This window comes from Stenella coeruleoalba, assembly GCF_951394435.1.
Source record: "Stenella coeruleoalba genome assembly, chromosome: 12".
Lineage (NCBI taxonomy): Eukaryota > Metazoa > Chordata > Mammalia > Artiodactyla > Delphinidae > Stenella > Stenella coeruleoalba.
In genome coordinates this window covers 73937974-73952803 of record NC_137158.1, presented here as the reverse complement: position 1 = coordinate 73952803, position 14830 = coordinate 73937974, and the positions used below count along the sequence as shown (strand labels likewise).

Genomic DNA, 14830 nt, shown 5'->3' with positions numbered 1-14830 from the left:
TAAAGCCCTTCCTTTTTGTAAAAGGCAGCCCAAATCCAACTACTAGGTCCATGATTGTAACCGGTGCTGGTTTGGATAAGGTTTGGAGAACATCTATCTTATCAATGATAACTGGCCCTTGGGGAGTGTGGTGGCACAAATGCTAACAGAACAATTACATAAACCACATATTTTTAAACCTGTGGTTTTACAAAAAAAAATTTTAATTAAAAAAAAAGAAGTGGAAGATGTGTTTAATAGCACTAAACATATGTGGAAGAAGAAATGGATTCATTATGTTCTTGGGAAAAAGAGAACACATTACATGCTCATAAGATTGATAAATTTATAAGTACTGTCTCTGAACTTGGACACAGATCTCCATGGAAAGTTGAAATCTCAAGAGGCCGCTAGCTGGGCCCAAGACTTCCATGTTAATGGTTGAGAACTGTGATGAGTGCAAAGGAAGAGTGAAGCAAGAATACAGGTGACTTCGGGATAAGATTACGTAAGGCTGATTTTTCTTTAACCTTCTAAGCTATTGATTACCCATCTTAAACCAAATACCAAAGCGTGAAGTTCTTTATAGCACACGCTGAGCTCAGACACTCTTAAGAGTTATTCAAAAATAAAATACTCAAGTCATTAATTTTCCTATCATTTGCAATGATCAACAAAATGAGGGTGGAAGGGATGCCTTCAAGGTCATGCTCATCAGAGTGAAACTGATTCCTGACTCTCTGCCTCATTCGGTCCTGCTAGTTCTTTCTCTAAACCTAATATATTTACCATGAATCATTAAACACAAACCTATTACCCAGTACAATTGATTTGTCCATAAAATGAAAAATCAGCTGCACTTCTGTAGTTTTTCAAAGGGACTTTGGGTAAGGTCAGGTGTGGACACAGAGAACAATATCGCTTTAAGAAAAGCTAAGTGGCAAGGGGATGGTGGAAGGCCTTGCTTGCTATGCTAAACTAGCCCAGGGAATAAAAGAAGGGATAACCACAGGGCCTGAAAGTTTCCGTAAGTTAAGAGATGGTATCTGGGATGCCAAATGACATGTAATTAATTGCTTTTAAAAATCCAAAGAAAATAAGGTTGGGGGTTGGGAGTGAGGCTTACTCTACATTACAGCAAAGTGAGCTACCAGAATTTGTAAAAGGCCATATAAAGGCCTTTTACAGTATATAGTACTAAGGACCCAGTGCTGGGAGCTCACCTGTGTCTGGCATCATGCTAAGTGCTTTCCATTTATCACATTTAAGCCGCACAGCTCTAAGAGGTGGATATAGCTATCCTCTTTTAGAAATAGAAAACTGAAGTTCAAAGAGGTGAAGTTTTTATTGTGGGGTAACTAGGCACATGGCCAGAATTTGAACTGAGGTCCAACTGCAAAATCCATGCTCCTCGACCTCCTGGCCACCAAGAGTAAATACGAAAGTCAACATGAAGAATCTGGCAAGTTAAAAGAGTAACGTGTTTGAAATCTAAGGGGCAGGCATATTGGATATATCAGGCATATATGTATTATTTGTCTCCCTAATTTTTTGTGTTTGGAATATTTCATAATTTAAGAATGACTCTAAAGAAACTTCATTGTTTCTGCCTTAGATAAAAATAAGAAGATACAAACTTCTGGGAGAATGCCGATTTTTTTCCCAGAAGAAAACCAGATAACGGGGGTCTTTAACCACATCCGATGCTATTTACAGCAGGACAAAAAGGGGGGCCCTTTTCTCAGCAGCAGTGGCTCCAGCAATTGTGGGAATGGAAGCAGGCAGACAAGGCAAGCCCAGCACACAGCCCAATTCTGTGCCAGAGATTTACTTGCTTCTTGCAGGTCCTCACAGACAAGAGGAAAGCAAGGTGGATGGCCATGCCTATACCCTGAAAAATAGCTTTGGAGGTTTCGGGGGAAGAAAAACAAGCAATTACTGTTCCTCTTGAATCTCAGCTCTACTCTTCCAAGTAAAAAGTGATTCTGACCGAGGGAGACTGTAGGTGCACATAAATCTCAGTAACCTGCCTCAGGGAAAGGGGGAATTTTGGATGCAGAAACCTCTCCAAGTTGGCAGATGTTTGGCCAGGACACCTGAAAGTAATTGTACTCCCAGTATCCTCCGGAAGTCACTTACCTACTATGATTACCAGATATGTGGGGTTTCCTTTGTAGGCTCCAGACGGGGAATGAAAAACATGGTTTCTTCAGTAGAAAACATTAAAATAGCTTCTTTCAGCAGATGTATCTCCAAGTTGAAAGGAGTTATTGAAAGGGAAAAACAAACCTAAGCAAATATGCAGTCTTTCTTAGGGACTCAGTGGTAGTGGTGTTAAAGGGCAGCTGAGACATCCCCGATAGAAATAGGGACATATTTTTTGAAGTGCAACGGACTTCTGTACTATTTTAGCTTCTTGCTCTCATAGCTCCCTGGTCCTGTGAAAATAGGAAGTTTCCTTTAGGTAACTTCCTAAATGCATTGCCGCTGAGATCCTTTCCAGAAAAAAGTATGATGCAATATAAAATGATTTTTGAATATTAAAAAACACAATTTGAACAGCAGAAACAAATGTCAAATAGAAGAATTTGGGGAGAATACTGGGGATAATAAAATAGTTAAGGCATGGGAATTACAAAGAAAAAAATTAACAAAGTGAAGAAGGAATGTTGGGGGAAGATGTGAGTAGTACTGAATGTTGAAAAAAATATGAAAATGCACTTAAATTATCCCAGTGAGAGACATGTAAGGATCGTTTCAATGTTTATTAAGTCAAACCAAATAATGCCTAACAGGGCATAATGCAATGCTATCCTGGTAACTGAAGATATTAAACTCAATGTAGAATTACTTTCTAGGGCTGCCATAACAGAGAATCACAAATTGGGTAGCTTAAGGCAACAGAAATTTATTCTCTCACTGTTCAGGAGGCCGTAAGTCTGAAATCGAGGTGTCAGTAGGATGAATTCCTTCTTGGGGACTCACAGGAAGAATGTGTTCCCTGCCTCTCTCCTAGATGCTGGTGGTTGCCAGCAATCATTGGTGCTCCTTGGCTGTGACAGCGTAACTCCAATCTGCCTCCAACGTCACATGGCATTCTCCCTGTATGTCTCTGTCTCTGTGTCCAAATTTCCCTCTTCTTATAAGGACATCAGTCACATGGATTTAGGGCCCAATGTGACCTCATCTTCATTACCTCTGCATAGAGCCTATCTCCAAAGAAGGCTGCATTCACAGATTCTGGTGGTTTGGACTGCACCAGGTCTTTTGAGGGACCCAATTCAATTCATAACACCATTCAGAACTGCATTTGTCACTCCTTTCCTACTAGTCAAATTTTTCTACTATACAATTATGCCAACATGGTCTCCATCTCCTAGGCTGTCATTTTGTTCACTCTTTCCTGTTAAAGCCAAGCTCCTCAAAGCAGTTCATATCTCCATTTTCCACCCAGCACCCCTCAAATCCCGGAAACGAGGCCTGTCCCTCCTCACCCCATCCATACCAGACTCTTTGACTTGGTTCATTCACCTTACTCCATTTTCTGGACTCTCACTTGGAAGGAAGGTCAGGCAGAGACTCCTGGGTTCACCCTTATCATAGCGACTAGCCACCTACTTAATGTATTAGAGTGGGCCTGTTTGCTAGCCGGTCCTTCCCACTAGACTCTAAACTCCTTGAGGGCAGGGACTGTGCCTTCTGCAGCCTTATAGCCTCAGCGCCTAGTACAGAGCCCAACACAAATTTGGGGCATAGTAAACACCTCAGTGAATGAATGGTTGTCTATATACGGTCATTTAGACTAAAGAATACATCCACCGCAGAATCATGTGCTCCCACAGTCTTTGCCTCTTTGAAACCTTAAAACGCAACTAGATTATAAAGTATTAGACAGCAGGGGATTATTTTCAAGTTTTATCATGTCCTCCTGATCCCTAGCACAAAGTAGTCACTCATTAATTAATTGATATTAAAGGGAAATTAGCTTCTTGGGGGTGGAGAAGAAGGACTAACCTTTAATGAACAATTGTTCATTGCCAGACACTGCTAGGTGCATATAAATGTCACCTCAATTAATATTACCACTTATTCATTTGGAGGTTTCCCAGCATAATAAATTGTAAACCCCCTTCTAATGAACCCCTTTAAAAACAGAATTTCGAATACTAAATTACCTAGCACATCACTTTATATACAAAAATAACATATAAGTATTATATGTCAAAATACATTTGCATACAAATGTAGACATGAGTAATATATCTTAACCCTCAGTATACCATCAGGATTCCCTGGACTCAATTTTAGTGTTTTAGGTTTTTCTGGGGTTTTTTTGAGCAGTTCTAACCATTTGTATGGATTAATATTTCTTGACTTTATTCTTTCTTGGAGATCTTCCAAAGAGAATGTACTTTTTTAAAATAAAGAGAATAAAACTCATCCTACCTTGTAATTACCATATAATAGGTCCATATAATTATAATTATATAATAATAATAATATGTAGTATGTAATATAATATAATTACCATGTAATAGGATCTACTAGCCTCTTTTAAAAATTTAAGATCCATTATGGAATCTTAATGATTTTATTTTTCCTGTATCTTGAAATGCTTTGCTAGTTCATCATCTTAAAATAATTACCTACCAGCTATGCATTAATTACTCCCAACTATGCTTAAAAAAGACTAAAGTAACAGAAAAATGGAAGGATGATGGAATAGCTTAGAACTACACTGCTGTTCAGTGATGACTGAAATGTTTTATTCTGTGTTTTTCAATACAGTAGCACTAGTCACACATGGCTACAAAGAATTTGATATGTGGCTAGGGCAACTGAAAAAGTGAATTTTTGTTTTTTTGAATTTTAATGAATTTAAACAGCTACATGAGCCTGATGGCTACTGTACTGAACAGTGCAGGTTTAGAACGATTCATTAGGGAAATAAATTGTCACTATTTCATCACTCTTCATATTTTATTGTGCTGTCTAAAGTGTTACATCATCTTTACAAAAGATATAGCAGAAGACTGGAGAGACCATCTTTGTAGTTAACTTTCTTTTTTTTTTAATTTTATTTTTAATTTATTTATTTTTTGGCCATACCGTGCGGGTTGGGGGATCTTAGTTCCCCGACCAGGGATTGAACCCGGGACCCCTGCAGTGGAAGCGTGGAGTCTTAACCACTGGCCGCTAGGGAATTCCCTGCTTTTAACTTTCATTGACCAGAGTGGAGATTAAGAACGTTTCATTCCTGCCTATAATAACAAAGAGAAGAAAATCGACGGAAGGAGAGGTTTCCCAGGCGTTAGAAGAATCAGAGACAAATGCTTAGAGTCAGAGAGCAACACTCAAGACCCTGATGATGATGATGAAATGAAATTAATCATGAAAGTGAAACCTCAGACCATGAGTCTTCCAATGATGACATTCTAGATTAAATCTCTCAAACTCAAGAGTCTATGAGGGGACAATATTGTTTTCTAAGGACAAAAAGAAAACATGGTATTCCCATGCGTTAGTCATCCAGGGGAAGGACTTCATCAAACATTGTTTTGCAACAAGAACCTGGACCATGCCATTTTGCTAAATGAACGTGGGACAGTCTTCTTTCACCTTTGATGATGTTTGTACACCAAAATTTACTCTGTATACAGTATGTAAATGAACAAATGCGGAAGGTGGGTATGTATAGAAAGGTGATTAGAAAGAAAAAGATGAAAAAAAATCTCTGGATTGGTATTTTTAAAAAGTTAAAAAGGTCCATTGGACCCAACAGTAAACGGTGATGACTATTTTTTTTTCTGGTATTATACTGAGACTTTGTGTACTGTACTAGTTAAAGTACTAGAGAACTTATATAAAAGGGTAAAACTCCAGAAATAAGGTAAAAAATTTTGTCTTTACATTAAATTAGTAATCTTGGAATGGTTAAAAGCGTGAACCTTGGAGCTACATACACAGCCTTGGGCTGGGATCCCAAGTCCAATTCTTAGTAGCTGGCAAGTTACCCAGCCTCTCTAAGATCCGGTTCCCTCATCTGTAAAATAATGGTTAAATAATTACTTCCTCTTCTATAGAGTTTTATAGAGACTAAACTTCCATGCGAAGTGCTTAGCAGAGTGCTTGCCACATAGGACACGGTAGACATCAGCGATGGATAGTGATTTTATTTTCCTTGAGTTGCTTAGACCAGCTGTCCTTATCTATCGGATCTGGGAACCCAACATATGTGAAATAGTAACTGTATTCTATCTGCTACCTCCAGATTTATCATTGCCGACGCCAGCAGCTCACATCAGGGACCCACATCCTAGGCGAAGTGAAGCCAGGAAGGAGAAGACATCACCTCCAGAGGTCAGGCTGCTCTGCGTGGGGTGGACGGAACCACAGGTGATGCTGCAGAGGCCAGAGCACCTCAGGCTTTTCAGCCCAACTTTAATCTTCTCTTACACAGTATTTCTCCACCACCACCACCGCACACACCCTGATTTTTAGATTGAGCAAGTATTACTTTAATAAACTCAAATTTACACAGAAAATAAGGAAATGAGTAAAAGCCTCCTGAAGTCTCACCATCTGGAGTAAACATCATTATCCTTCCAGGCTTCTCTCTGTACACACACATACATATGCACACAAGTCTTTAAGACATAAGATCACACTATACTGCTGCTTCATGCCTGTTTTTGTACCCAAGAATATCTTTCTCATTCATTCAACAGCGATCTCCACGTCAATCTCAGTAGGGTTCTAACCTTAAACCGCTAAATTTTGTGTACACACAAAGCGGTCGTAAAAAGTGGTCGACAAAAGAAAATATTAACATCCGCCTTTAAATAATGACTTAGATCAAAAACTGGGATGAGCTGTGAGATTTAAGTAGATTTGAAAAAACAAGTAAAAGTCAGAGGCATTTGGTTCTTTTTCATGAAAATACTGGAGAGAATGAAGACCTGGGCTCTGGACGTGCTGTGTGGCACACACCCCATTCTCTAAATGGCTATTACTTGTGGAATGTGAAACTTGTGGAACTGAATCTTCTAATAAAATGAGAACTTGCCTGTAAACCTCAGTCCGTACGTTTTCAGGGTTTAAAACCTTATTTCATCTAGATCACAGCTCTTTCGATCTTGGCATCAAAAAGTTATTTCTGAGCGCTAAACAAATAGGAAAACTGTGGACCTGGACTCAGTCTTGCTTCTCACTGCCAGGCTGGGGGTTCACTCCGGAGGCCACACACGTGTGAGCCCTTATCCCCTGGGTGCCACCGTGTCCCTGAACACACCAGTGGTCTGTAGATTTACGTAACCGAGGCTTCACCTCGGGGGACACTTAAGGGACCTTCACCTGGAACCCTGACCTCATCACTTCTGGGGTTTGCTTACACCCTGCCAGAAGTAATGAGCATGGATGAAAGATGTTAACATACCAATATTATTTTTACCTATTTTTATATTCTTCTTATTATTTTGGCTACTGCTTAGAAAGTTGAGTGTTTTTGCCACTCCACCCCTAGATAATCAGCATCGCTTGGGAGCTTGTTAAAAATGCAAATAGCATTGCTATTATCTGTGTTGTAAGAGAGCTTGGTATCAGCATCTCTTGGGAGCTTGTTAAAAATGCAAATTCTCAAGTCCCACCCTGGACCTACTGCATCAGACACTCAGGGGTCTGGGCCCAGCAATCCATGTTTTAACAAGCCTCCAGGAAACCCTGGTACAAGCTAAAGTTTGAGAATACTGGCCTAGTGGAAAGAACCTGGGATGGGAGCCAGGAGACCCGATTCAGATTCCAGCTCTGGATTCCACGGTTCAGTTCAGTGAGAATTAATGAATAGTCATGATGTGCCTCTCTGTGTGTCGAGGCTAATGCAAGGATGTGAGGATACTGAGATGAGCCAGATGAAGTCCTTATCCTCAGATGGTGTCTAACCCTCTATATTCCTTTGTTTCTCCTGGGTAGGGGCTACCTTATGGTTATTCTTGTTTTGTTTCATATTTGTGTTCCTAGCGCCTGCAGCATCGCAGGCACTCAATACATATGCAGTGGGCCAAGTGGTAACCATTCACCACTGTGATAAATACCACTGTACCATTCATCAATAATCTTAATGCTATTCCAGTCTAGTTAACACTATCCACCGTTTATTTAATGCTTATCACATGCCGGGTGCTGAGTGCTTTTCATATATCAGCTCGTTCAATCTTTTTACATGTCCTGTACTGTGGGTCATATTTTTAACCCCACCTTGTACATCAAAAAATTGAGGCTTGAAATATTAAGTAATTTGTCTAATGTCATATACTGATAGTGGTAGAGTCCGAGATGAACCCAGAAATACCTTATTCCAAAGCTCATGGTCTTAAATGCGGTGGAGTTCTTCTTCAAATCCCACAAATGCAGAAGCCAACTTTAGGGTAAATTTCCAACCTCTAAGGTTCCTGGTTGATTATCTTTTCACTATGTACTTACAACCGCACTTTGCAGGCATCACCTTAAGTGGTCAAAGAGTGTCTGTATTTTTCCTCATTTTTCAGTAGATTGACATTTGGTTTTCATTGCACTCAAGAAAGTAGAGAGCGGCAGGGGGAACTCCACTAATACTTCACTGGACTGTTCTGACCCTTAAAAGTCAGACCAAAATTGCTGCTAAGAACAAAAGTGATCGTACAGGCCAGGCCACGGCAGACTTGCAAGGGCACTGGCAGAGAAGGCCGGTTCCAGAGGGCTGAGCCTTTGTGGAGTATCCCCAGTAAGGCAGGCCATGGAGAAAGGGGCAGAGGTTAGGCTAGCCCAAAGCGTGAAGACATGACGAGGCTGGGGTGTGGACATCACATCACAGTCCAACATGGAGAGTAAAGGCAAAGGAGGCAGCAAACAGGAGACGCAACCGAAACTCTGAAGTCAGCTTGAGGTTCCCGTGCCTGGGATAGCTTCAGCTCCTGATGAAATGACGCCTCTTGCTCCCTCACCATTTAGGCTATCTTTGTGCGCTTCCTTTTTCCACCCACTGTTAGTCAAAGATTAACTTGACATCTGCTACCTACTATTTTCTTGTGAACAATTCAGGGCCTGGAGGGATCTGGGTGGGGTTACTGAAGGCGGTAGGTACTGAGAAAAGGAAAAGGGGATTTATTCCACAAGCAAAGGTCTTACCTTACTAGGAGGGGGTCCATGGTCATCTAAGTAAGTGGAATTTCCTAGGAAAAAAGAAGAAAACGTTGATGAATTAACAGTCTTAAACCCCAAATGAATTTAGTGCAAAGTCATTGAAAATAAGTACTCTAGATATATTTCTATTCAGACAAAAGTCCCAAAGGAAAATGGGTAATTAATCTCCAGTTTGGTGGGACTTTGCTGATACTACCAGGCTTGGTTAACAGTTTCAGCAGTTACAAACAGTCTACCCATGTGGGTACGTATGCACACGGACATACACATGCAGAAACATGCACCATCATTCTCCACCCAGTATCTGTTGAGTTTACTTTAGACCAGTGGTTCTCAAACTTCAGCGTGCATCAGAATTACCTGCAGAGCTTGCTAAAACACAGACTGCCCGGCCCTGAGGTTCTGATTCAGTAGCTCTGAGAATTTGCATTTCAAGCTCCCAAATGATGCTGATGCTTTGGGTCCTGAAACCGCACTTTGAGAGCCACTGCATTGTTTCTCCACTTTGTCGTGATTGTCAATTTCCCTTCATCTTTTAGTCTAGCTTGCTTCCGAAGCTCCATTTGTCTTCCCTAACAGCCACTTAGTGGCATGGGTGTTTTTTCAGAGCGCGTGGTTATTGTTTCCTGATGAATAAAGACTCAGGGGGATTCTGACCGGAACTAAAGCTTATTGAATTCCTTCTCTGCTAAGTGTTTTACAGGTACTTATTCACTTAATTCACATATCAGAGGTCAGTTAGAATTACCCCTATTTACAAAGAAGAGAATAGAGGCCTGGAGAAATCCAGTAGTTTGCTGGCAGCCACGCAGCTGTTAAGCTGCAGAGAGGAGGGAAGACTGGTTTTTCCAGAAGGTGCTCGGGCATCTGCTCATCTGAAAAGCCCACCTGGAGTGTTGCCATCTCCAGCTTTTGTGCAGCCTGGGCGCCAGCAACATTACCAGCTGGCCACACGTTTGAGTTTGATCGTGTAGGGGAGCCAATGATGTGGTGAGTTCAGGGGAAAGTGAAGATGACCAGACTTTCTAACAGAGCAAAATGTGGGAAATATTGAAAGCAAAAGGAGGCTTATAGAAGACAGTAGATTAGGGAATAAGGTCAATGAAAGGTGCTTTTTCAGGAGAGAGAAAAGTAACTTAAGAAATAGGAATAAAAAAGGGAAGCAGAGTTTAAGCCAGGGACAGTTCAAGTGGGGAAACTTATCCAAACGTAATAAGTAAGTGTATTTTGGCTTATAGATTTTTTTTCCATACTGAGGCCTCATCCAACCCCTTTTTCTTCATAGTCTTCTGATTTATCACCCACATGATGTGCGCAATGACTGTACTCTGGCTGTCTGTGTAAGGCAGAGGGAAAATGAGGTCCAATTTTCATGTACAAGACACTCACACACAAACACCTGGAATGCTCGTGACTGGGTTATTTTCAGTAACCTATTAAATGTGAACATGAAGAACAATTTGTAGTTCTTAATTATTGTGCTGCACTCCACTGGGAACACACATGAATAGGTAGTCGATCTATATCTGACTTGGTAAAGAGGACGTGCGGTGAAGATTCAGAAAAATGGTTGCCTAAGTCTAGAGAAATCCTCAGAACGAATTCCACCATAATGCAGTCAGGATAGCTGCAGAGGGTCCTGTCTGCTCATCGTGTGAACGTGTCTTCCCCAGGAGGGATGTGAGAAATCCCAACACACTCCAGCATGTTCAGGTATTCATCCCAGGAATCAAAGGGAGCTCAAACAACTAAATGTTTCTAAAATAGTAAGTTTCCATAAACCAAAGTTCCCAGGAACTCCTTAAAAGGAACGATCTCAATGCCTGACTGCTACCTCAAACTCCAGACATGGGTATCCCCTGACTCCTTAGCACCTCAGCCTGGATGCTTGGATGTCTGCAGGCATCTCACACCTCACCGTCCAGACAGAACTCTTTATCTGCTCCCATTCCATCCCCCAAATCGCTGTCTCTCCTGTCTTCTTCATCAGGTTACACAACACATCCCTTCCCCGACAGGCTCCAAAGCCCAGAGTCATCCTTGATCCATCCCTTTCCCTCACCCCATCCGTACCAACTCATTTGCAAGTCCTGTTGGCTCAGCCTTCAAGACATTCCTCTAATCAGATCACTTCTCACCAACCCCTCTGGGCCACCTGCGAGAGCCCTCTCTTCGCTGATCGCCAATTTTCTCCCTTACCACACAGCAGCCAGAGGGATCTTTTAACCTTATTAATCTGGCCATGTTGGCCCTCTGCTTAAAATCTATTTCTCTAAGAACAAAATAATCAATTCCTTACCATGGTCTCTAACCCTGCATGACTCAGGCCCCGCCCCCTGCCACACCTGACACCAGCACAACAGCCCTCCCTCTGCTCCAGAACAGCCAACCTGTAGTCAGCTAGGAACCTTTTTTTTCTTTTTGCGGTACGCGGGCCTCTCACTGTTGTGGCCTCTCCCGTTGCGGAGCACAGGCTCCGGACGCGCAGGCCCAGCGGCCATGGCTCACGGGCCCAGCCGCTCCGCGGCATGTGGGATCTTCCCGGACCGAGGCACGAACCCGTGTCCCCTGCATCGGCAGGCGGACTCTCAACCACCGCACCACCAGGGAAGCCCTAGGGACCTTTTGAATGGGCTCTTTCCTCTACCAGAAAAAGCTCTTTCCCAACCCCTTCACTCAGGCTCAGGGCAAATGTCCCTGCTTTCTCAGCTCTTCCTTCCTTCCCTCTCTCCCTTCCTCCCTCCATCCCTCCCTCCCTCATCCTAAAACATCACTTCTTTCTGCACAAAGAAAGGACCAGGGCTGACCAGCGTTGGCACTTGTGCCATAGACCCCATCGTTACCGCCACCAGCAGATCCCTGAGCTCCCATCCCCAGCTGTGTTCCTGCGGTTTATTAGAACACAGAGGCTATAAGGGCCTCGCACTTGTAGCAGAGGCACGAAAAGGGAAAAGAAAAGCTACACAAATAAAAAGTATTTCTTTAGCTGGAGACAGCAAGTTTTTATTCTCCTAGGGTATAACCGTGTTATTTTTTGGTGTTTAGGTAGAGCTTTTCATCCTAGGATCTTACACTTTCCGAGTGCAAAATAAACAAGATTGTCAGGATCTTCAAACCTGAAGTTGGTAACTTGTGGGCTGCGGAGATCAAAGGATGAGCGAGCCGAGCGCTCTTATCAAAAGGAGCTCCCAGGCATCAAAGAGGCTTCTTGCTGCACCGTCTTAGGGAGGATTCCACGGAAGGTGTCAAGTGGTGGGGAAGGGAGATCAGGTCCTTGGAGCCTTTGAGCTTAGAGCTCACAATGCAAATTTGAAAAGAAAAGGCGGAGGAGGGCTGACGAGGGTCTGGGGCCAGGACAGAGGACAAATGCTTACCTGCCACCACTCTCCACTGCCCTGCGAATGTCCACTTTTGATACCTCATCTCCGATCCCTGTCATTTTTGGAGGCCTGGAGGGGTGTCTCATTTCATTTCTTTCCAGAAACTAACCTACACGTTTAGAGCTCTGATTTCAGCCTCCTCTTCGTGTCTCAAGTCCTTCCTTTGGGGATCAAGGATTACAGTATCTTGTCAAGTTAGAAAAAAAAAAGAAAGGCATATACCCCACATGGGTCCACTCCTACCATCAGTCAAACTTTCAGAAGGGCCTGTCTCCAAACCTCTTACAGAACGTCAAGCCTGTGGAATCTGCTTAGGTGGGTGCAGGAGGCAGGGTGGTTACTGATTTGAAGCAACACTCCAGCCCTCTGAGCTCTATGCACTGGGTCTATATCCTGATGGTGGTAGTGCTTACATGGCTCTATCCATGGGTTAAAACTGATCGAGTTACACACCAAAACCACCAACAACAAAAGACTCGTGGTTTAATGGTTTTAAAAATGCCCTCCCTGGGCTTCCCTGGTGGCGCAGTGGTTGGGAGTCCGCCTCCCGATGCAGGGGACACGGGTTCGTGCCCCGGTCCGGGAAGATCCCACACGCCGCGGAGCGGCTGGGCCCGTGAGCCATGGCCGCTGAGCCTGCGCGTCCGGAGCCTGTGCTCCGCAACGGGAGAGGCCACAACAGTGAGAGGCCCGCATACTGCAAAAAAAAAAAAAAAGAAAAAGCCCTCCCTAGAAGGCAAGTGATCTCAGACTAAATTATGACACATTCTAAATCTCGCCCTGCCCACCTAGCTCTTCCTGGTGGAGACCTCCCAGCGAGGCTGTTAATATAACATGAAAGCTCATATGTGAATGTGCAAAGATGTTAGGTCCAAGCACATGGGAGTTACTGTTTGTGCGCTTACTAGAGCAATGATATGAAAAACCAGATATAGTGTACCTAGATGAACAGGTTAAGTCTCATTTTCACAGCAGAGCATATCCCCAAGAAGCGTCATTTCACTCTGAATACATTGCTTTACCTCCTCAAAGTTTCTCGTATACGTATCTGGAGAAGTGAAATAAGCTCATAGGTCACTGTAAGGAGGACATGAGGGTAATCTCAGTCTATGAAAAATGCCTAGAACAATACCTGTACGTACTAAGCACCGCGCAAGTTGCAGCATGTACTGAGTAGCGGCAGCAGTGCAAGGCCACCCCTTCACTGCCTCTCCATCCTCCCAACTCAATAGTCTTCCACCCCCACTGCACATTCCACTGCCTACAATAATTTTTAAGGAATGTGGATGCCAGGCGCCAGCCTCAGCTATTCCGATTCAATTATCTGGGGACAAGTCATTTGACAATCGGGATTTTCTCGAGTCCTTCAGGTAATTCTAATGTCTGGCCAAGGCTGAGAATCACTGAGCTAAAAAAAAACACAGCTTAAATTTCTTAATTCAGGCTGAATCTCATTTTCCAGAAATAAAAAGTAACAGATCTTATTCAGGCGGATCTTAATCAGAGGTCACCTCCATCATTTCTGGAGAGAGATTATACAACATGAGTTTCCCGTCAAAGGAGGATCGACCTGGTAGTTCCAGTGAGCACCTGCTCCAGGGGGCCGGGCCGGCTCTAGGCACAGAGATTACACTTTAAACCACATGGGTTGCCCAGACCTTTCTGGGACTCCACAGATCTTTTGAAGAATAATTTTCTGAGCTTACACGTTCAGAACATATTTGTTCCTGCACAAATACGTTCCTGTTCACATATATTGTTCTGCTGACCCTCCTGTTTCATGGTAGAAAAGGGGATAAATGCATAATTCTCCCTCTGCCCAGAGCCTCTCCAGACCCCACTTGACTTAACAAATAGGGGGTGTTCCATCGGTCTGAGAGACACCCATGTTTGTTCCCTTGAGGGAACCACAAAGATATAAAAGGAAAAAGCCTCTAGAAAATCTGACGCACAAACACTGGCTGGTCCAAGCCCACTGAGGCTACCTGTCTTTCCAGGCTGGGGGCCTGGAGTGAAGCGGAGGTGAGGGGACCTGGCCAACACAGAGGAGCCCACTGCCACTCCCATGTGAATCCAACAGAGACCAACACAGCCAGATAAAGAAGAAACTGCCAGAAGCACTGACGTGAAAGCACTGATACTGAAGGACTACTGAAGAGAGTTACCAATGTGCCCCGTACTTTAGGTAGCAATAGTCACTCTAATGTAAGACGAAGAGTCAAAAGGAGCCCCGGGGGAATCATTTAATGGGTTCAGGAAGACACTGCTAATAGAAGTGACCATCGCTGCTAACA

The 14830-nt window shown here is 43.1% G+C and overlaps 1 protein-coding gene across 2 annotated transcripts in view; it reads right to left on the bottom strand.

Annotated features, from left to right (window-relative positions):
* The window catches only part of UST (uronyl 2-sulfotransferase), a 297889-nt gene that overhangs the window by 168153 nt on the left and 114906 nt on the right, over positions 1-14830 (bottom strand). For both annotated transcript variants that reach the window (XR_013830904.1, XM_079939954.1), the window contains exon 2: positions 9142-9185. Coding sequence is in view for 1 of the 2 variants with exons in the window: in XM_079939954.1 (XP_079796080.1) it covers positions 9142-9185 (44 nt within the window). In the remaining variant the exon portion in view is untranslated. The remainder of the gene's footprint in view (positions 1-9141; positions 9186-14830) is intronic.